This window comes from Pezoporus wallicus, unplaced genomic scaffold (assembly GCF_028554395.1).
Source record: "Pezoporus wallicus isolate ANWC-B61680 ecotype Strahan unplaced genomic scaffold, APGP_CSIRO_Pwel_v1 contig_6972, whole genome shotgun sequence".
In the NCBI taxonomy this organism is placed as follows: domain Eukaryota; kingdom Metazoa; phylum Chordata; class Aves; order Psittaciformes; family Psittacidae; genus Pezoporus; species Pezoporus wallicus.
Genome location: NW_026639643.1, coordinates 102453 through 127239, shown reverse-complemented (window position 1 = coordinate 127239; position 24787 = coordinate 102453). Strand labels below are relative to the sequence as shown.

At 38.5% G+C, this 24787-nt stretch overlaps 1 protein-coding gene across 1 annotated transcript in view; it reads right to left on the bottom strand.

The window, feature by feature from the left end:
* The window catches only part of DIAPH3 (diaphanous related formin 3), a 225541-nt gene that overhangs the window by 123683 nt on the left and 77071 nt on the right, over positions 1-24787 (bottom strand). Inside the window, exons 18-20 of the mRNA XM_057415289.1 lie at positions 9030-9125; positions 8038-8132; positions 3309-3410 (exon numbers count right to left, since the gene is read on the bottom strand). Coding sequence (XP_057271272.1) covers positions 3309-3410; positions 8038-8132; positions 9030-9125 — 293 coding nt within the window. The remainder of the gene's footprint in view (positions 1-3308; positions 3411-8037; positions 8133-9029; positions 9126-24787) is intronic.

The window sequence follows — 24787 nt, the reverse complement described above, 5'->3', positions numbered from 1 at the left end:
CTGCTTTCTTCAATATACCTATATTGTTATTTTATTTTGTCATCCCTAAGTTCTTTTCCTATGAAGTTGAATTGCATCTCCATGGTCCAAATCCCTTTATTTTGCCTGTTCTTTACACTTAAGATTACCCATGGTGATCTTTCTCCTCAAGTTTCTCTCAAGAGAATATCTAAATTAACATTACTTTTTCTGAAGTTATCAGCATCTTCACTTGGCAGACAAATGGCAGCTTTCGATGGCATAAGTAAGAGGTAAGAAAAGCAGGGCTGTTCCCAGGTTAGTCAACAGTGGACTCACACCAGAACACTGTCAGTGCCTGGAGAACAAAGGAAAACACACTCTGATGCAGTGGAACTGAAGCAATGTTAGACGTTAGCTTGGCTCACATGGCCAGAGAAATGCCCTGTTGCTCCTGGAAAGCCACACAATACCCTGAGAGTTACACTAAGAGGGAAAAAACAACCTAAAATCCAGCCAACAACCCACACAGCTAAAACAGCTATGCATATTGGTTTCTGCCTCAGCTGTAACCAGACACATGTTGCATGGTCATCACTGTTACAAGACAGGTGCTACACCACTCAGACAAAACCATTAAAGTCAAAATGAAGCTGAAACTTGAGATGACCAAATAATAGCTATAATTATGTGCAGGTAAACATGAGAAACTCATCAACCGCTGGTAGGAAATTGTTCAGTATTTCATAGAACTATTACAGAAAACAGGAGCAGTAAGGCTGTCACAGCTTCAGTAAAACGACACAACAGGGCTGATAAATACACTCATTACAGGTAGGTCTTGGTCTCTGGAAGAAGCAATTCAGAATTTCATATGCAGACAGGAGCTCTTCTTTGCACAACCCAGTTTTGACAGAAACCAATCTTTTGGAATGTCACACAATCAAGATAAGGAACTTCTACCAGCTAGAGTAAGGGTGAGAAAAAAATTGAAATACATAAAAAAAAAAAATAAAATTATTTACATGGGGAAGATGAAAAGACGAAAACCAGCAATAAGCTCATCATCAATAGTCGAACACAAGGAAAAGATAAAACCATTAGTGCTCTAATAAGGATGAAGATAAGTAAGAACATAGGCAAACTTATATTTGGATATGACTGGATATATTGCTAGAGCAGAGTGAATGTCTAAATGGCCGGCCAATTAAAAAAACAACCAACCAACAACGACAAAAAAACAACCAACCAAAAAAAAAAATAAATCAACCAAAAAAAAACCCCAGAAAACAAACCACCATAAACCCCTCAAAACCAAACTCCACAGTAACTGACTCACAGAATCACAGACTCACAGAATGATTAGGTTTGGAAAGAACCGTAAGAGCATCTAGTTCCAACCCCCATGCCATGGGCAGGGACACCTTCCACTAGAGCAGGTTGCTCAAGCCCGTCCAACCTGGCCTTGAACACAGGCAGGGATGGGCAGCCACAGCTTCTCTGAGGAACCTGTGGCAGCGCCTCACTATGGTGATAATAGGCAATAGGTGATATTATGTGTGCTCTGAAGCATCAGCCTAGACTAAGTGAAAGAAAGGATGTATAGAAAAATAAAGTAGTTTAGCTAAGGAAAAACCTAAAGTCTGGAGGAGAAGATAAGAGTAATAAAGTATTTACGTTACACTTACTGCTGAATTAATCAAAAACATAAAAGTTCAAAATAACTTAAAAAGAGGAAGTTTGCAGTAGACACAAAAGCAACCCATAGAAACACTACAAAAATAAAATAAAGCAGCCACACTCATGAAGGGAACCTGAAGTGTTTATAGAGTTATGCCCTCAACGTCTTTAAGCCAACAATAAAAGTTAATTAACTTTGGTTGAACTAGCATATGCAATACTGTAACTGTCACAGCATGCCAGTGTCTCAGTAAGTGTCTAGCCATTTCTTTCAGAATACCAAATCTTGACTTTGAATGCAAAGACAGAAGGATAAAAAAAGGTTTCCATTATAGAACATTTTATTATCACACAAGTAGTAATTATCCGTTTATTCACTACTCAGGCTTTTTCTTGGGAGTCAAATAGTTTAGTGTCATGGTTTAAACGTAGCCAGACAGCTTGTTCACTCACTCCCAGTGAGTGGTGCCGGGCTGGAAGCAATCGAGGCCCGTGTCCCCCCCGCCCCCGGGGTCTCTCCCCTTCCCTGTTCCCGGGGGGATGGGGAGGAGAATCGAAAGAGTGCAACTCCCATGGGTTGAGACAAGAACAGTCCAGCAACCAATGTACAACACAAATCACCACCGCTACTACCAACGACAACAATGATAAGAGAAAATAACAAGGGAAGATAATACAATACCACTCGCCAAGAAACGAGTCCGACCCAGAAAACCCCGTGTCCTTCCAGGTAACTCCCAGTGCGGTGGTATGGAATACCTCTTTGGCTAGCTTGGGTCAGGTGTCCTGTCTCTGCTTCCTCCCAGCTTCCCCTCCTCCCTGGCAGAGCATGAGCCTCACAAAGTCCTTGGTCAGGGTAAACATTACTTAGCAACAACTGAAAACATCAGTATTATCAGCACTGTTCCCAGGCTGAAAGTCAAAACACAATGCTACACCAGCTACCCAGAAGGGAGAAAAATTGACTGCTACTGCTAAACCCAGGACATTTAGTCATTCCCTTAATCACAACTTTAGAGCAAATTATCATGGGATTCCAAACTCTCTAAAACACCATAACTACAAAACACCACTCACCTAAAAGAAAAACTGGAATGCCCTGTATTGTGTGCTTGATTGACCTCATTTGAAAACAGTAAAAAAATTAGGCATAAATCAGCAATTTTAAGAAAAAAAAAAAACCAACACACACAAAAAAAACAAAACCAACCAACCAACCAAAACAAACAAAAACCACAACCAAAAATACAAATAAAAAAGCACCAAAACCACAACCAAACAGCTATACTGGGCAGAACTGTTGACTTTTTTTTTTCGTCTACAACAGTTCTTAAAGAAATTATTAGAAGTTCTAAGCCTGCTCTCCAGCCAGAATAAAACAAAAGATACAACCAAGCCCAATGGAGATTGAAACTTTGATGAATAGCAAATGCATAACACTCCATATTAAGAAAGCAAAAACGTGACCTATTGAAAACTTCTGCCCTCCAAGAGAAATTAAAAATGTTTTCATGTTAAAAACTGATTTTGACTTATACTCTTCTCCCAGTCAGGAACTTCTTCACATTTAGGAAAAAATAGCTGCTATTGTTTCTAAAATATTATATTAAAATTGTATTTCACAAAACACACACATAAAAAAAAAAAAGGGATAACAAAAGAGAGCTCACCACAACTCCAAACTGCTCTGGCTCCGACAAATTATTATACTCATTCTTGAACTTGGACAATGCATTCAATTGTTCTTGTTCAGGAAGATGTTTTATTAAATTCTATCAAGAAAAATAAAAAAGGCTTAAAAAAAATCTCAGATTCTATGTTGCTTATATTATAGGCAAATGGTATTATATATGCATGATTACCAAACTCTACAAAGACAACATTCAAAACAAAAGCTTAAAACCCTTATGTACAACATTTAGCATGGAAACTTGCCAGAAATGGGAATTCAGAGCTGGAATTCTGCTTCAGTGGAGTTCAGGTGCCCATACGAGGAGCTTGGACATTTTCATAAATGAATGTCTTTTGAACACAGGCAAGGGAATCTAAATATGTTAGTTTCATCTGATATCTGAAGAATTTGCAATTCCTGGGGCTTTCTGAACACTTTTAATTATGTTATATATGGTCAGTATGAGTCAGTAGCTCAGTTCTGTCCCTTCCCAAGACAACTACTATAACTACTAAGCAATAGTCAGGGTTCCTTTAGCCTTCGTTCTCTCTCAGTTTATGACTCTTGTGTTCCTGGTTACACAGTGGCTAAGCTTCCATCACAGTAAAAAAAAACGAGAGAGAAATTGTGTTCTTTCTTAAAATACTCCCTGGTCTATTAGATAAGTCTGAACAAAGATTCAAGCCCGCTAACACTGAATCAGGTCTAGCAGACAGTATCCCACTGCCTACTACCGTATTTCAAAAAAGGATCAGAAAGACTAACTCTAGCAGCTCCCCGTTTCAGTTAAGTCAAAATCTCTTCTGTGTCTCGGCAAGTAAATAGCTTTGGTGACATACAGTCAACAGAAAAGAATTTACTTAAGCTAGTGAACAGGATCTCTATCTGAAAGTCTTAACCCCCACACCCCTCCCCACACCCCCACACCCCCCAATTTTACACACAAATTAATTTCTTTTTCCACATGAAATTCAGCCAGGTATGATAAATCAATGCAGTGGCCTTTGAGATCTTCACAACCTGTATTAATTAGTTCAAAGCTAGCTGCTGGTGTGATCCTTGGAGCACAGTATAAATATTCTTCTTGTTAAAAAGTGAAAATACTAGACTGTACCTGAAGTGTTTTTGTTTTTTTTAAACAACTTGACTATTTTAATACTAATTTTATTTATTTTTTTTTAATAACTCGGTCTCCTAGCCTTTATAACAATTGTCATTTGATGGTAGTTTACCAGTTATCAACCCTTTTTTTAAATGGATAAAAAGACACAGAGTCTTTTATCACTGTTTTGTTTTAGGGTAAAAATAGTTACTATTTTAAGAACCAAAATTCTACTTTGATCCTAAGGACTACAATAAGTAATTGATTTTACAACATTTTGTCAAATCCCAAGTAAGGATCAAGTAGTTTATCAAGAAAATAAAATCGGCATGTAAGAAAAGCTAGACTTAGGAGCAAAGGTCCAAATAAACCAAAGGAAGAGTAAATAAAGATCAGACTGCTTCAACAGAATGTCCACACTCAAATCAGGATTTTAGCAGACAAAAAAAGAGAACTCTTAAAAATGCATGAAAGCTGATGCTTAATAATGTAACTTAAATTTTATGTGGTTTGATTTGGACATAGTCAGACTGACTTTCAACATGAAGAATTTATGACAGTAGTCATATATATCCTTACCATAACTATATTTAGAAAACATTTTTGTAAGGAACACTATATTTGTAAGGAACACTATATTTATTAATGATGGATGTAGATGTTCAGCACTAAATCAGTAATACTGAGCAAAAAATGAAAGGGTACAGAGTGTAAAAAGATTTATTTTAAGTTAGAAATTCATAACCCTCTTGATATACAACATCTATGTAACAAGCTCTTAATATACTACAATTCCTTAATCTTTACTGAGATTAAAGTGCTCTTGTTTGATGCTAAAATAATTTTCATATGTAGAAAAACTGACCACAAAACTTTTGAAAAAGAAAAGTACTCAAGTGTTCTATTAATATTTTCAATACTGAAAAAACTGAAGAAAAAAAAAAGGAGCAGATTATACCAAAGGAGCTTTATGGTGTTCAAATAAAGCTTTTGAACTGCTAGAGATGAATACCAGACGGAATAAATAGGAGCAAGAATTTTGGCTAAATTTTAAGAAACATTCCAATGATTAGTCAATGACTATCTGGATTATAGTATGACTTTTACAGGTTTTATGTCTTTCAGAAGTAGATTCAATTTCCAACTGAAGAAAGGGAGAGAGGAAGAGATTACTTTTAACACTTAAGTATAACAAGAGTAGGAGTAAGGACAAACTTCCAGCTTTGGAAACCATGACATTAAGACACACTGAAAAATATTTAAAGATAGACAAAAAAAAAAAATAAAAGGAAAAAAAGATGAAGGCTAGAAATTTCTAGAAAGGAAAAATACCAATAATATCTCGGGTATCTTATATAAATAAATGAAAAAAATGCCATATGCTTGCAAACCAAGGTATGCTTTTGCTCTTCCCAGAATCATGAAATATATGGGACTACATTTTCATTGGTTGCTTCAGGATCTTGTTGAGGACCTAATTTCTTTAACAAGGTAAATATTCACCAATAAAAAACAGTGCTAAGGCTGAAGTGTATGAGTCTCAGAGCAGGCATGAACTATCTGAAACAGAGTTCAAGCTGCACGTAACAGCACAGCATATTCTCTCTCTCCATAAAATAGCTTTTCATGCTATGTGAAAGAATTTTCACTATTATTCCAAATGAAATGCAAGAAAGATACACATCATCATACTTTGAAAAAGAAAAGTGATGAAAGTGAAAACTGGAACAAACATTTTCAACGTAAACTCCTCTGCTCATCTAATAATCTTAAAGTAATATTTTCAATGTCACTATTAACTTCATCATTGAACAAATTAAAGAAAATTACACAATGATTACACATACTGTCACTGGAGATGACAGCTCATGTTTGTTCCTTCAAATATTTCTCGAGAGAAACATCTCATTCTTCAGTGAAGAATTGAAAATGAAGTCCAGATAGCTCAACAGAGTTTAAAGATCACTGGAAATCAAAGTGACAAGAAGTGAGGGCCACACTGCATGTGTGGAGAAAAGGAGCATCCTGAACATTGTACAGACTCCTCAGTAGGACCTTATTTTGACATACCAATATGGTGGATATTTATTTTGCAAGCAAAGCACACAAATACAAATTTGCCTTGTTTTGACCTTTATATACAGATTGCTATGTGTTCAGTACAAGTCACACACTTGAATCGCAAGGAGCCTTAATGTTACAACTAATTTTATGACTCTTGATTACCTGCATTTATTTCTTCACTAATCAATATCCCTGCAGAAAGTGTACATTTCTAAAAAAAAAATAATCTAACTTTATTTTTCTTGGATGTTTCAGTAGGGAATGGTACCTATGTCTCTAACACACACTGAGGTATGCTTAGAGAACAGCTATCTAAAGCCTCTCTAACTAAAACTTACGACACATTCCTAGTAGGTTAATAAAAGTTATGATTTGACATTTATGAGCCATAATGGCAATAATTTGACATTCACAGTATGTAAAAAGTACCGTCCAAAAGACAATCTTAGCCTAAAAATGTATCATTGAAAATCTAACAGATGCCCATCCAGATGACTAGGGAACACAACACATGACAGGCAAGAAGAGGTTGACAAATGGGTTTGTTGACCTTAAGAAATAAGCCTCGGGTGGTCTTCAGGCACCCATCTGGAGGGTACAGAGAACATGCAATTAGATTCCTCTTGGAGATGTGCAACAGAAAGCCAAGGTCACAAGTTGCAACAATGAAAACGCTGGTTAGATAAACTCCACCAGATTTTTCATCAAAAGGGTAGTTCAACACCGCAAAAGGTGTTCAGAAAGGCTATGGAGTGTCCAGCCTTGGAGATACTAAAAAATTAATGGGAAAAACCCTGAGCAACCTGCTCTTGTTGACATGGCTTTGAGAAGGGGCTTGGATCAAATGACTTCCAGAATCACTTCTCAAATTATTTCTTCCTATGGCTGTATAATGAAAGATGAAATTCCTCAATTTATCAACACATATAACACTGCCCAGAAGAAGAAGAAGCACTTTCAGTTTCTTTTGTCTCCACACATAATCATACTAATTTTGTGCTTTGAATAAAATAATACAGAAAGGGAAAATAGTACCCAAATAAACTCCAGGGAAGAAAACTGGATGCCCTAACGCAAGTTCCTGGATTGTATCAGCTCTAAAGAGACAAGGGGAAAAAAACACCAAACAACAACAAAACCCCAATAAACACAAAACCAAACAACCACAAACAAAAAAAAAAACAAAACACACATACACAAAACCACAAATTTTCGACCAGAACAGGTACATGCAAATGAGACAGAGGGAGAAACAAATTAGAGAAAAAATGAGTAACTAGGAAAGAAACAGAATATCAGATGGTGTTTGAATATACCAAAGAAAAATCTCAATTTAGGAGTGGACAATATGATTCAAGAAATTAGAGAATATAAATTTATCCACTTTCATTAAAAAATAGCACTACAAATATAAAAAAAATCCTACAGTTCACAGATAGTAAAAGATTTTCACAGTGATTTATTAGCCTAAATTAATGGTAAGAGGTTTTTTAGTCACAGGTTTCTATTTAATGATAAGCTTACTCTGAAATACTGGGATTTAAAGTGTCACTTTCCTTACCTGAATCATGGACTCTGACAGTTGTGTTTCATCAACTTCCAGTATCATCATTTTGATTTCTTCATACGGCACTCGGAAAGAGCCAAGGAAAATTGCTAAAACAAAGATTCAACATATAACAAAGAAAGCAAGACACTTTTTTTTTTTTTCTATTTGCAAATCACCAGTTAATCAGCCTATAGCATACAGGCTAACAAACACCATAAAAAGTAACAGAAATAAGAGACAACAATTATTTTTAACCACTGTTCTTCTACAATTCTAGCCTTCTCCATCCATTTGTTACACAGAACATCCAGCATCACAGAAGATCACCATAATTACCCAGTGAAAAGTCCACTCTGCAGGACAGTTGTTGTTGTAGTCTTTTGTGCTAAGCTAAGAGTTAACACTTTTTTCCTTCAATGGTTTTGAGAAACTGAAATCACATCAACAGTTAAAAAAATAAAATGCTCTTATTAAGCACTGTTTATTCATTCACCATAATCCAATCGTTTCCTATTTTATCTTTTCCAGTATTTAGGAACATACTCTTTACAGCACTCATCGTTGCCAAAACTTTATCATCTTTATTTGCATATTACTGCATAATACTGAGTATTGCCTTCTTTCTACAAAGTACATGCAGGATGGCCAGATACCTTGTACCAGACTTCTTGGAGGGGTGAAGCAGTAGAGGGTTAGGCAGTATTCTTTGCTGACTATGTTGAAAATAGATAATTAGATACGTAGCTGTTACACTTATGTTTCAATATATACAGAAGAGAGTAATGTCAGTCTCAAAAAAGTGATGACCTTTAATTGTTTTCTGGGTCCTTTAAAAAGTGTTTCAGTTGTATCAGCTCACATCCTTTGGCATAACAACAATATGCACATATGAACATATCGCATACTTTAAATAAAAAGTGGTTACCGCCAGGCAGACAAGACACACAGTTTTATGGAACATATATATGCAACATTACTTTGTTATAAAACCAGACTCTACTTACACAGATTCTGTGCAATCTTTGGGTCCAAGACTTTTAATTCTTTGATTCGTTTCTTAATGGATTTCTTTTCTTCAAATTCCTCCTCCTCTTTTTTTACTGCCAAAGTGAACACAAATATACTTACTGTAAACTCTTACTGTTTAGAAAAACATTAATGAATTCAGAAAACATATTTGCTATCAAGCATAATCAATTCACAAAATAACATATAGAAGAGAAAAAATACAGAGGTTTTGCATTTAATTGATTGCATTCTCAACATGTGTTCTTCAGTGAAATTTGTCAGCATGTTGGCCTTCTAGAACAAGATTTTTTTTTAAATATATAGAAACTGAAGATGATAGTATTAGTTGTATGAACTGTCTGAAGTCATGAAAGTCATATATAAAATACCATTCAACTTTCTTCAGTCAGCCTGGCCAGGTTAGCATTCTAATTGGATTTTGATACTTGACAATAACAGATCTTGAAGAAGATATGTCAATATGTCTTGATATTAAGCAATAAGGAACCAACCCAGAATTTAGGTATTTTTGTGACTGCTTTTCTCCACGTATACACACCAAAAATATCAAAGATCACTGGCTTATGGAAAACTAACATTACTTTAGAATAAAAATGAGTTTATACCTATTTTCCTTATTTCCTCCAAAAGTTATATTTTTAGATATATGGCATAATAACCTTATTATAAAATACCAAAAAGACAAAGTGATTGTGGAAATGTACATTAACATGGCTGGAAATTTTGGTTCGTACTTTCTTTTCAAAAAATAATTCCTACAAATACATTCTCTCAAATGCATTATGTAAGCTGAATTTATTTCTCATTATTCACACACTGTCATAAGAATTTCATTTACAATAACAGCATAGTTTTGATAATGTATTAGTAAGAAATATTCCAATTATTATACAAACAAACAAAAAGTCCAAACCCACACAAATCTTTCCTTTAACCCAATCTGGTTGCCCTTTTTTATTTTCTTCCTTTTTTTTTTTCTTCTCCTCCCCCCAGCATAAGTCTTCACTATCAAATATTATTCAGCCAATATATTACTATTTCACAAAATTAGTTTCCAGTCTTTTACAGTATGACTGTTGTAAATTAAGTTCTACATGCTCCAAATAGTTGAGAGTAGAAAATGTTTTGTAATAAAAGTATATGCTACTGACTTCAGAAGGAGATGGATATAGAGAAACTGTCAAGAAAACACAGGATTAAAATTTGTAGATCACTGATGATTCTTGACAAAACTAGATGTAATATGAATTATCAAGAGAATTACTCTAACTTGAAATTACTTCTGTAAATCTTAGGAGAGCTATGTCATTCTTAAAAAATGTTTTTCTAAGGACAATGACCTCTCAAGGTCTCTGACCTTTGTTGACTAGGAAACTACCAAAGAGATAAGAACTTAAAGACCTCACACAGGGATTGAAGGAACTAGATTCTAGTCACTCCCAAGCTGGTGGAGACACAAATGACTTTTAATTGCTAGGCAGCACGATGCTCCCCTCTAAGGACATGCCACAGTGCAGAAAAGAACCTGAATGAAATGAAATTACTGAGTTAAGATATAAAGCAGGCCCTCAGAGGGCAGGGTCCTGGCAAATGGGTTACAAAGTCACAATCTTCCTCTTCTGTCTTTCTCCTCACCCTACTGGAAACAACCAGCTGGTCTGAATCCACAGTTAAATCCACAGATTTAACAGAAAAGTCAACATTCTCCTGTCCCAGGAAAAATAACTGCCTACTATGTATATGAAAGCAAAAGAAGCAGTTTTTAACCACAATGTGAGAACTCAATACCCCATGTTCAAAAGGAACAGAATGACATTTAAGCTACTGGAGAAAAGGGAGGTTACCACTAAAGCTTCACTTCTATTTTTTTCTTCTAGTTATGGTTTAAGAGGCCTTACTAAATCCAGAAGGACATGTCAGGGGACATGGATCTCAAGATCATACAACTATTTTCTCCTCTCAGATTTCTTAAAGGCTACAGGCTGACAACAGTCATTCTCAAAACTATCATTCTTAATGGCATGTCTTATCAGTGCCCAAATTGCAGATCCCACTACATCTGGATATCTCTGTAGCACAGGTTCCATGCCATCTTCATGCCTGAACTCATCTGAATCATAATGAAAATACAGTAATGCTTTATGGCTACCTTGAAACCTTGCACATCATCATTTTACGGAAAACAAAATCATTTTCTTCATAGACATAACAAAAGAAGTTAAAGTACATGAATTTATAAATTTGCTTAAACTTGCACTGACAGACTTGAACTGGATACTAATAGGGGATGAAAAAGAAAAAACACAAATATGTTTGCCTTTTCCAGGACTGGAAAGCAGTATTTATTCATTAGTCTTGTAACAGAGATAATACACAGATATACAAACATACAAAACTAACTTTCAAATTAAGGAACAATGTTGCAAATGAACTGGCTAATTCCCTCTGGAACTTTCATCCAGGAGGGGGTTACACACAAAGTGACAGCAATACTTAAGGCATCACAACCCTAAGGAAAAAATGAACATAGAACATACTCTAGAAACTCATGCAGGAATTGTATATAGAGTTATACAATTATGCAAACTTAATTACACCAGACTTACATGATACTCCTTCAGGAGAATTCAGGTCACATCCTTACATAGTTGGCAGCAATAAGAAGCAGAGGACACATATTACTTGTCTTTCCTATTGGAAATGGTGCACTTTCCAATGGAAATTCTGAAATTCTTATACCTCCTACTGCCTCTAGAAGTGTTTTACCTCGTTTGCTTGTTAACTTATTGGAATGGGCAGGAAGCAGGGAGGGGAGAAGAGACACAACTATTATCTATTTCCAACAAGAAAAAAGGTAAAAAACCCACAGGGGGGAGAGGAGGGAGAGAAAAACATTTAATACATCTGAATAAGTGAAGTAAATATCTAAACTAGCAGAAAATTTAAGAAAATCAGCACTTGTATTTTTATTTGGAGAGGGCACTGAGGGAAGGAGGAAAGTATACAGAAAATAGAAATGGGAACATCTGCTTACACTGGAAAAAGAGAGCACAGCCCAGTGAGAATGGGCAGCTGTTGCAGAAAGGAGATAAGGGAAACAGACATAAAACGTTGTCATGCTAACAAGAGAAGAAGCAAACCAGGGGATCTCTAAACAATCATGGCTCCAGAAGTTGGACCATCACATTAAACCATTAATTGTTTCAAAATCTCAGGTCTTACTTCATGTATTATACAACTGAAAAGGAACGTTACATGTCAAGAACAGCACACTGGGGGCATACACATGGCCCAAGCATTTGAACTAGGTAATTTTTAGTCAGTAGTATCTCCTCTGATGCTCCAACTGCTCTGCTCTCCCAGGCTGGGAAACAAAATGCTACATCACTTTGAAACACACAGAATTCATCTCCCACACTTTTTAGTTCCCTTTATCTCCACAATCCCACATCCTTATTAACATGATATCAGAATTAACAGATGTGGTTGCCAGTGTACAGACAGAAAAATACCTCAAAGGAGTTTTATGCATTGGAAAAATCGCTTTTACCGACTCCTTCAAACACGTACATATACACATTCAACTGTAGTCAACTACCTGCATTTTGGCAACGATCTGACTGAAACTAGAGTCATGAAGGGAGTGGAGACAGAATTCTTTTACAAACATAACATCACAGCTGGAAGCCTACAGAATAGCATTTCACAGAAATGTGGATTGAATCCTATGTAGTTTACTCAGCAGATCTCTGAAACATTCACATTTTGGTAGCTGCAACTGAAAATCTACATTCATGAAGTGCTAGCTACATTTCCATTTCTGCCACAGATCCTGATAGAATCTGCTATCCACTATCATTGTGCAAGAAAAATCATGTCTCTGCATCTGTATGCTAAAGAAAAAAAAATTCCTCTAAAATACATCATTATTGAATAAAACCAAAATACCCTTGAAATACAGGTTTGGAAAGGAACATGCAGATCTGACCATTTGTTTGAAAAAGTCTGAATTCCTAGTTCAGCTAAAACTGGAAAACTACATTACACAGAAATCCACAGAACACTCAGTGGAGTAATTTTGTCACTAAGTAACAGAGTGTACAGAAAATTACACATCACCTTGCATCTTTCTTACCCTCTTAACTAAAACAACAGTCATCTTGAAGTCTGTCTTCACTGAAAAATGAAAGAACAAGCCTGGGGTCATGAGCTCAAAAGATGTACCCACACCAAGACTCATTATGAAAGTAGATGCCCACCTCACCTGTTTAGAAATCTAACTCTCAGAAGTAAATGATAGCTTGTGCCCCATACAGTACGACATTCAACTGAAAGACATTCCTTATCTCCAAGAAGTTATCTGGAATCAAAGGAATAGGTCTTGAACAGAAAATGAGGTTGTAGCTGAATAAAAAAATGCTGCAAAAGTTCTTAGTTATTCAAAGCAAAAATGTGGCACAACTTGCTGTAAATCATAGAACTACTGAAGTTGGAAGGGACCTCTGGAGGTCATCTGTTCCAACCCCCCTACTCAAACAGGGCCACCTATAGCCAGGTGCCCAGGACTGTATTTAGGCAGCTTTTGAATACCTCTAAAGATTGAAGGAGAGGCCACAACCTCTGCAGACAACCCATGCCAGTGATCAGTTAGCCCCGCAATAAGTGTTTTGTGATGTTCAGGAGGAACCTCCTGTGTTTCAGTTTGTGCCCACTACTACTGCAAAGTGCCTGGTTTCATCCTCCTTTTACCCCCTCTTCAGGTATTAATATAAATTGACAGGATTCTCCTGAGCCTTCTCCAAGTTAAACAGTCCCAGCTCTCTCAGGCTTTCCTCACAGGAGAGATGCTCCGGTATCCTCATCATCTTTCTGACCCTTTGTTGGGCTGCCCTTAGAATGTCCATGCCTCCCTCTTACTGGGGAGGCTCAAACTGTACTCTGTACTCCATGTGTGGCCTGACCGGTGTGGAAACCTGAGACCTGCCAAGAAATATATGTCTTTTGGCTGACAGAACACAGCCTTTTGAAGACTTGGATTGTTTTAACAGCTCCAAAATTATTGTCCCGCAATATGACATGCAACAAAAAAAATAAAAGGACAAGCCTATTTCCTAGATAGCTTCCCTACTGAATTGCAGGGTTCACTAACACAATTATTTGTGATAATCTGCTTCAAAATAGGAAAGAAATTCTGAACTAGATCTGTTCTTAAATATCATCTAAGACATGTATTTGGGGTTTTCTTGCAGGGTTGGTGTTTTGTTTTTTTTGGGGGGTGATTTTTTTTCATTATTGTCGCTGTTTTGTTTTAAATAAAAACAAGGATAAAATGAGGATACAGCCCACAGCAATAGGAAGAACGTCTGAACCTGAGAGGTGAGAAAGCTGGTATATGCTCTTTCCAAAAAGAGCAACCTAAGGTTGTATCAACACAAAAGTTTTAGCCTCAGGGACTGTTTATCACACCTAATAATCTAATCCAGCCTTTTCATGGGGTACAAATTATGTTCCAAGTACTATGAAAAAGCTTTTATGATCCATCTTATTTTCCATCTACATATACCTATAACTTGGAAAATCAGTAAGAAACTATTAACTATGGTAGGAATATAAATAATGTTTCACAGTTTTAACTGTTAGCTTTGAAACTGAAAATGTTTCCATTACTGAGGTGGAATGCAAACTCCTAGAGAGTGAGGTCATTTGTTATTCTTCATGTTGACTATAACAGATATGTGGAACATACAATGCAAAAGTGCCAATGCATTCCAAGTTCCTGTTTATTCAGGCCTCTTTTTTGTCAATTTCTATTCATCAGTGCCTCCTATCTTTGGAATGGTAGTTGCTGCAATGGGGAATATTTCTTAAGTTTTACCATTTGTTTTCTAAGCAGTTTGTAAGAGATTGCCACTTCTTACCTCCCTCAAACATATGTTCAGTCATGCACACACGCACTGTTTTTCCTGTATTGACAACACTGCTGTTGAATTGGCACAATTCATGCATACACCATTTTAACTCAGTCATGCTTCATGAAAGCTTAAATTCATGCATCACTGTAACTCATTCAAAATAGAGGATTTTATTACAAATAATTTCTCAAGGGTACATAAGAACTGGAATCACTGGTAACAGCAAATGTACAAATATATTCAGGCATTTTATCTCTGACAGGTTATTTCAAGGTAATTCGGAAGAATATGCCTCTATAACAGGCTATTAAATACATCCAGTGACTGACAGTCTTTAATTTTATGCATATACATTACATTACATGCACAAAAATAAGTAATTCATCTTAGAATCTTTACAGTTGTCAGCAATGCATCTTGCCCACTGACAATCTGCGTAATTGTAGCACGAATAGGTGGACTAAGATAAAAAAAACACAACTAATTAAGGTGGACATAAAAGGTCCTTGTTTGCAGAAAGACATACCGATAACAGGCATAGGCTGATCGATCATGTAACAGGAATTAGTACACTAGCAAGTGATTAACCAAATGGCCTAGTGTTTGTACTTCCACCCTTGTGCTCATCTTCGATAACAATCAATACAGGACTTTGCAATTACAGAGTACTGCTTTTGTGAAATTAGCCAAGTAACTAAGATTATTTTTTACTAAGTCACTAAGTGATTTGAAACAGAAATACCATCTTTATTTTGAAAACCTAAGTGCTATCATAGTAACTAAATCATTTCTAAATGATGTTAGTTCATTCATAAAGCTGAGACAGTAAACTCTCACTTTTTTAATGGCAGCTGATTAAATTCTGGGAAAAACAAAATCAACTCTGAATTTTTCCTTCAGTAACTCTCCAAAATACTGTCAGAAATATGGCACATAAAAATCAGAAGAATCTTTTTCTTCATGACAATCTGAACACTTGCTTGGGTCCACACTAGAATTGAAAGTTTTAACCAAGATTGATTCAACTCCTGGAATGATTTAAAATGTCATTAATTTTCCTCAAAGGGTAAAGGTAAGGGAAGAGGTAAGGGAAGAGGTAAGGGAAGAGGTAAGGGAAGAGGTAAGGGAAGAGGTAAGGGAAGAGGTAAGGGAAGAGGTAAGGGAAGAGGTAAGGGAAGAGGTAAGGGAAGAGGTAAGGGAAGAGGTAAGGGAAGAGGTGGGGGTTGAAATGGGTTTTCTGCTACAGTGAAGTTTGCTGAACAGGGAAAAGCAAAACACATTGGTGTTCTCAGCAGTAGAGTTGCTTAGAGTCTAGCTCCAGCAGACACATAATTCAGACCTCCTTATTTTAAGATATATTCCTATTACCAGGATTTAGCTGCTAGGGCCTTACAAGGCTGATCTGTCACTTGACAGAAGCTATCAAAAGCAGAATAACAGGACCTGAGTGCAGCTGCACCCAAGCTGAGCACAACTAATTAAAAAAGCACTATCATGTTGTTTATTATCCTGTGAAATGGAATGACAGCTGTTCAACTCCACCTCTCTGGGTCCAGTATATGAACTGAGGTAGAGAACCACACAAGGTTCTCTTGAACAAGGAGCCAGCATGGGTCAGTCTAAGCGGGACAAGGCAACAGAAACATAGAAGAGTTAGGGTTGGAAAAGACCATAAGATCATCTAGTTCCAACTCCCCTGCCATGGGCAGGGATAGCAGTTGAGTTAAAAAAGCAGTTAGAATCATAACTACACTGCTGTCTCTAGAAGCCTGTTCATAAGAATAATTATGCCTTGTGTCTTGGCTTCAGCAGTAGCAGTCATTTTACTCCTCCTTAGTAGCTGGTGCAATGCTGTGGTTGTGACTTTCGGCCTGGGAACAGCACTGATAACAGCAATGTTTTTAGTTGCTGCGCGGTAATGTTTACTCTGACTAAGGACTTTTAGGTCTCATGCTCTGCCAGGGAGGAGGCGAAGCCAGGAGGAAGCAAAGACAGGACACCTGTCCCAAACTAACCAAAGAGGTATTCCATACCACAGCATGTCATGACCACTATATAAACTGGGGGCAGTTACCCAGAAGGGCTTGATACTTGCTTAGGTCGGGCTGGGTATTGGTTGGCGGGTGGTGAGCGGTTGTATTCTCTTCCCTTGTTATTTCCCTTATCATTATTATTATCAGTGGCAGCAGCAGTGGTTTTGTGTTATACCTTAGTTACTAAACTGTTCTTATCTCAAGCCGTGGGAGCTGCATTCTTTCGATTCTCCTCTCCATCCCTCTGGGAGCAGAGGGAGAAGGCAGGGGGAGCGACCAAATGGCTGCGTAGTACTGAGTTACCAGCTGGGCTTAAACCACGACACCCTGCTAGATCAATCACCTCTTCCAGAGGTCAGCAAGATGCACAGGAAAACATACAAGAACAAGTCAAACATATGCGTCTTTGCAAGTCTCCATATATTTGCCTTCCAGAGATAGTCCTATTCCAGAGCAAAAACTTTTTATTTAGTAATCTTCAAGACTGTTCTTCTGTGACTGTGTATAACTGCTGTTTACACCTACTAAATTTTAAACATTGATGAAGTTCTTGAGCACAGAGTTCCCATTCTTAATTATGCATTGTACAAAGAAAGTCATCCTTTTATTTGTTTTGATAACCATGATCATTTTGCTGTACCTCTATTATACCTTTTATTAGCGAGAGGAAACAAAGCCACACAAAGTAAGGAGGATGTGGGCACAGTTTGAACTTGTGCGTTGACACTTTTAGCTTTTATTACTTTATTTTTTCTTTCCTAGCAGTCCTCAAATCCTATTTGCTTTCAGCCATTACTGAGAAGATTTTGCCAGCATATAACTAATATATTGTTAAACAATTCTACCCTTTACTAATGATTATCTACAACATGTACACCATGGGTACCAACTTCACTAACTGTAGATCCTAAAAAAACAGAAACCTTTTGAAAAAGTTATCACATTGGTCACTTTGCTTCCTTTCCTCTGATGCTGTCATAGGTTCAAATAACACTTTACACAGCACAGTTCATTGCTCAGCTGTTTCAGAGAATCATAGAATAGTTGGGGTTGGAAAGGACCTTAACATCATCTATTTCCAACCCGCCTGCCATCAGCAGGGGCACCTCCCACTAAACCATGCCACACAAGGCACAAGGCTCTGTCCAACCTGGACTTGAACATCGCCAGGGATGGAGCATTCACAACTTCCTTGGGCAACCCATTCCAGTGCCTCAACACCCTAACAAGAAAGAATTTCCTTCTTATATCCAGTCTAAACTTCCCCTGTTTTAAGTATTAACCTGTTACCCCGTGTCCTATCACTACAGTCCCTAATGAAGAGCCCCTCCACAGCATCCTTATAAGCCCCCTTCAGATACTGGAAGGCTGCTATGAGGTCTCCACACAGCCTTCTCTTCTCCAGGCTGAACAGCCCCAACTTTCTCAGGCTATCTTCATACAGGAGGTGCTCCAGTCCCCTGATCATCCTCATGGCCTCCTCTGGACTTGTTCCAACAGTTCCATGCCCTTTTCATGTTGAGGACACCACAACTGCACACAATACTCCAGTGAGGTCTCACGAGAGCAGAGTAGAGGGGCAGGATCATCTCCTTCGACCTGCTGGTCACGCTCCTTTTGATGCAGCCCAGGATATGGTTGGCTTTCTGTGCTGCAAGCACACACTGCTGGTTCATGTTCAGTTTCTCATCAACCAACACCTCCAAGTCCTTCTCTGCAGTCCTGCTCTGAATCTCTTCTCTGCCCAACCTGAGGTTCTGATATCATCCTCTAGTTCTCTTAGAAGTCCAGGGTGAACAGCAACTGATACTAGCAATCCTTTACTGTCCATTTTATTGACCAATTCTAAATCTTCCTCTACTGACCATACAAGTTGTGACTGATCCTCCAACACAGTGCTTCCCTCAAAGCCAGTTTAGAGGCAACTTCACTACTGGCCAAACCAAAAACAATTATAAGCTTTAGCATTTGAAAGTAGAAAAGAAGTATGTTACTCAAACTTTTTTTCCTTTGGAAGACAGATAAGAAGCAGTGAATTATACTTTTGTACTACATTTTTATTAATTCTTTATCCATGCTCAAAACTAACTAGTAGAAAAATTTTAACACCTTATCTTTAACTGAGCAAAGCAGCAAGCATTAAAACAGCATTTCAAACATACCGAAGTCCCTGCAATTTAAATACAAGCATATACTCTTCAGTAAAATCTAAACGAAAAAGAGACACTAATGTGGCTTCTGACGCTTATAGATTTTATGCAGCATATGTTAAATATCATAAATGAGAGCACACAAGGGCCACTGACCCCAGTACTTTTAAATGACCTCAGAGATTTCGATAAAGTTGGTCTGACACATTTCTATTATTGTGCATACTGCATGCTTAGCAGTTAAGACACATCCAGAGGGACCTGGACATGCTCGAGAAGGGGGTCCATGTAAGCCTCATGAGGTTCAGTAAGAACACATGTAAGGTTCTGCATCTGGGTCAGGGCAACCACCAGTATCAGTACAGGTGGGGGGATGAAGGGATTGAGAGCAGCCTTGTGGAAAAGGACTTGGGGTTACTGGTAGATGGAAAAAACTGGACATGAGCCTCCACAAAGCCACCGCAACAATCAGGGTGCTTCAAGAACTCCTTCATTCACTAAAATGGCAGAAAATCACCAAGCAAAAAAAAAAAAAAAAAAAAACACCACCACCAAACAAAAACCCAAACAAGTAGCGCATACCTTTCAACCAAGGTAAACCAAAGCTAGGGACCAGGTTAGGAAAGCCAAGGCCCAGTTAGAATTCAATTTGGCTAGAGATGTTAAAAATAACAGGAAGGGATTCTACAGGTACATTGCAAATAAAAAACAGACTAGGGACAATGTAGGCCCCCCTCAGGAAGCTCTCAGAAGAACTGGCTACACAGGATTTGGAGAAGGCTGAGGTTCTGAATGACTTCTTTGCCTCGGTCTTCACTGGCAAGGCTCTGACCACACCACCCATGTATTGGAAAGCAGACACAGGGACTGTGAGAATGAAGACCTTGGGCCCACTGTAGGAGAGGAACAGGTTTGAGACCATCTTAAAAACCTGAATGTGCACAAGTCCATGGGACCTGAAGAAATCTATCCGTGGGTCCTGAAGGAGCTGGAGAATGAAGTTGCTAAGCCACTGTCCATCATATTTGAAAAATCATGGCAGTCAGGTGAAGTTCGCGAAGAATGGAAAAAGGGAAATATAATCCCCATTTTCAAGAAGGGGAACATGGATGACCCGGGGAACTACAGACCAGTCAGTCTCACCTCTGTGCCTGGCAAAATCTTGGGGCAGATTCTCCTGGATGGCATGCTAAGGCACATGAAAACCAACAAGGTGCTTGGTGACAGCCAGCATGGCTTCACTAAGGGGAAATCCTGCCTGACCAATTTGGTGGCCTTCTATGGTGGAGCTACAGAACTGATGGACAGGGGTAGAGCAGTTGATGTCATCTACCTGGACTTGTGTAAAGCGTTCAACATTGTCCCACATGACATCCTTGTCTCTAAATTGGAGAGACATCAATTTCATAGGTGGACCATTCAGTGGATAAAGAACTGGCTGGATGGCGCATGCAAAGAGTTGTGGTCAATGGCTCTATGTCCAGCTGGAGACCAGTAACAAGTGGTGTCCCTCAGGGATCGGTGTTGGGACCGGTCTTGTTTAACATCTTTGTCGCTGACATGGACAGTGGGATTGAGTGCACCCTCAGCAAGTTTGCCGATGACACCAAGCTGTGTGGTTCGGTCGATATGGTGGAGGGAAGGAATGCCATCCAGAGGGACCTCAACAAGCGTGTGAGGTGGGCTGATGGCCAACCTCATGAAGTTTAACCATGCCAAGTGCAAGGTCCTACACCTGTGTCGGAGCAATCCCAGGCACAGCTACAGGTTGGGCAGAGAAGAGATTCAGAGCAGCCCTGCAGAGAAGGTCTTGGGGGTGTTGGTCGATGAGAAAATGAACATGGGCCAGCTTCAGTGTGCACTTGCAGCCCAGAAAGCCAACCATATCCTGGGCTGCATCAAAAGGAGCATGACCAGCAGGTTGAAGGAGATGATCCTGCCCTTCTATACTCTGCTCTCATGAGACCTCACTTGGAGTATTGGGTGCAGTTCTGGTGTCCTCAACATAAAAAAAGACATGGAACTGTTGGAACAAGTCCAGATGAGGGCCACGAGGATGATCAGGGGACTGGAGCACCTCCCGTATGAAGACAGGCTGAGGAAGTTGGGGCTGTTAAGCCTGGAAAAGAGAAGGCTGCATGGAGACCTCATAGCAGCCTTCCAGTATCTGAAGGGGGTCTATAGGGATGCTGGGGAGGGATTCTTCATTAGGGACTGTAGTGATAGGACAAGGGGTAACGGGTTAAAACTTAAACAGGGGAACTTTAGATTGGATGGAAGGAGGAAATTCTTTCCTGTTAGGGTGGTGAGGCACTGGAATAGGTTGCCCAGGGAGGTTGTGAATGCTCCATCCCTGGCAGTGTTCAAGACCAGGCTGGATGAGGCCTTGGGTGAGATGGTTTAGTGTGAGGTATCCCTGCCCAAGGCAGGCGGGTGGGAACTTGACGATCTGAAGGTCCTTTCCAACCCTAACTATTCTATGATTCTATTCTATGAAAGCTTGTGGTGTAACCATTAGATTATAACGAGCGCCAGAGTGGAGTGGACCACATAACCAGCAGGGCAGAAGAAATCAGTCAGGCCTCATCCCTTCAGCATCAATGAACTGTTGCATCTTCTCAGTTGCTCACAGAGCACCATCCCATGATCCCAGTTGAACAGAAGGTGGCACTGCAGCTTAAAAAGGCTGTTCCAAACTTTTCCCTGACACTTTATGCTGACCAGCACACTCTTTATCTGTATAGCAAATGCCAGCAGCTAGTTTCCATTTGTGCTAATTTCCTGTCCCAGATCACAGCACAGCCACGTAAAACAGAACAGACACCCTTCAAACTAGCAGCACCAGATTCACCTGTCACCGAAATATGGCACAAAGCAAATTTATGAAATTGGCTACCACATTAAATGATAAACAAATGCTAAAAAGCATTTGGTTTTACTTAAGGCATTTTTCTCTCAGAACAGTACACTGTAACACCTTGATAAGATAAACATTTTTCATTATTTATTTGATACTTGTTCTGTCAAGATTTAAAGTTAACAAGGCCCATCTATATCTACAGTTGAAGATGTACATCTGATAGAGAAAGGATTCTGTTAAGATTACATCTCCTTCCTTGAAACTATGGTTTTAGTTTTACTTGTGTGAAATAGTGTTATATAGCCTTTCCAGCACTCAACTCTCAATCAGTGTTTTACTACATATCCTTAAAGATGAACAATACCTCAAGGTACTCACAAAAAAGACAATTTCTACTAGTTATTGTATAAAAGTCATTTATATCACAGAACACATACTTATAAAAGCGCATTCTATAGTGCAATACTTTTGCTGAACACTGATTTTTCAAGGGGTACTCTATGGGTTCTGATTTTATTTTTAATTCTTTTATTAACCTCTGATCTCAGCTTTAAACAATTCAACATCTTTCCAGCAGGGAAACACTGGATCAGGCTTTCAATCAAATTCATCAAGTGACTACACAAAAGAACAGAACATAACAGCAAAAGAGATACAGGAGTGGAAAGATAGGAATGAATGATCTGACATAAGAGGCACAGCTTACTAAGCTCCCACTGTCACCTCACAGCAACATCAGTGCCTCACATATCGAAAAGGCAAGGGCAGCACTAGCCTAACAAAGGACTGATCATTAATTTGTGGAAAGAAACAACAGTATATGGGACTCCAAACCAAAAGGGCAGAGGGGAGAGAACAGCAAACTAGGATCACCAGGGAGGAGCTGGCATATCCTGAAAGAAACTTAATGAGGAAGCCACAGTTAGTAGCAGACTGCTAAGTTACACAGACAGTGAGAGACCAAGCACACAGAATCATTAAAATCATTTAGGTTGGAAAAGACCCTTAAGATCACCAAATCCAGCTGTTAACCAAGCACTGCCGCGTCCACCACTAAACCATGCCCTCAAGCACCACATCTACAAGTCTTCTAAATACCTCCAGGATGGAGACTGCACCACTTCCCTGGGAAGTCTGTTCCAATGCTTGTCCTGTGGCAAAGACATTTTTCCTAGTATCTTATTTAAACCTCCCATGGGACAAGTTGAGGCCATTTCTTCTCATCCTATCACTTGTTACTTGGGAGAAGAGGCCAACCCCTGCCTCGCTTCAACCTCCTTAACATATCAGAGATAATAAATAGCATTTCCTCATATCAGTCCCTGAAGTACCCGTAAGTACCTGAAGTAGGCCTCGTGACATGGATGGATCACTTCTACCACCCTAAAACATCAGACACCAGTACATAACCAGGCAGTACAATAGCTCTAGATCTCCAATATGATGACATGCTGAATGGCAGGCAACCTTAAAGTAGCAGGGACTTGAAGGTCAAATGCCTGTGTTTGAACCTTCAGAGAAAGATTACTTACTCATTGTTATAACCCCTGGAAGCTGGGAAAAACAGATGACAAGTCAATAAATAGCCAAATCACTGCAATCTGCAACCCAACTTTTTCCTCCTGCACTAATGCTGCACCTGCTGCTCCTAAACATTTACCTTACATGGTGTATGGCAACATGGGAGAGAAGATTAAGAAAAGCAAGTCTATGTCTCACTTGTACATTTTTGCAACAGTAATACTAACTATAGTGTCATCTAATAAATGTAAAATAGGAACTCACAGCCCAAGGTCCGGGTTGCTGCTATATGAAAGCACAACATACATATTTTTCAGATTTTTGTTAAGTCTACCTTCAAAATACTGAGCTGTTTTTCTTAAAGATCCATTTTCAAGATAAGTGTGCCTGAACCTCCCAGATCTAGTTGATTGGAGCCAATCTGCAGTTTAAATTTATTCATGACTAGCTTATACTGATTTCTCTTGGTTTAAACAGTTCCTTTCCCTTCCTAATGCTCTTCTAAAAGAAGAAGAAAACAGCATTACAACATGATCTTTGCTTTTCCTTAATTAGAGATTTCAAATCCATTTAATCTCTTCACCTGATGATACCAGCAGCTTCTATGCATCTGTGATTTAACCTGTCTCGAGTCTGGGACAGTAGAACTGAAAGTCATATTAAGAAGCGTGACTTGTAAACATATTAACAACAATGCTTCCCCACTGGAAACAATTCTGTGAAATCCAGGATTTGTTCTGCTCTTCTTCTCTTACCTTTTTTCCTTTTTTTTTTCTTTGTAAACAACTGATACATACATATACATAAATGCAAGTAAAACTCGCAGATTCCAGTGCTAAGCTGAAGTTTGTATTCACACTTAAATTTTGAGCATGAGCACCTTTTAATTAAGGCTCTGCCACCCTGACCACAAGGAAAAGCAAGTTCTATATTATGCTCTTACACAGCATCAATTTAAATGGGCTAGAGAAGTGTTAGATTATTTCAGACAGCTTCTTTCTCAGCTGATTTATAACCAAGTTTTTTTTTGCTCATCGGCACTCACACCCTCTATTCTCAAACACCACTGGTACTTTGCCATTTTGCAAGTAGTCTGTCAGCTACTACAGGTCTCCATAATAAAGAATTAGCAGATGGATGTTAGCACAAAGATAGTAAGAAATATTTTAATGACTGCTACACAACTTTAAAATAAAGGTTACTGGTTGCTCTTCCTATCTGCATTCATCCCACCCCCACCCCTCTACTTCCTCCCCA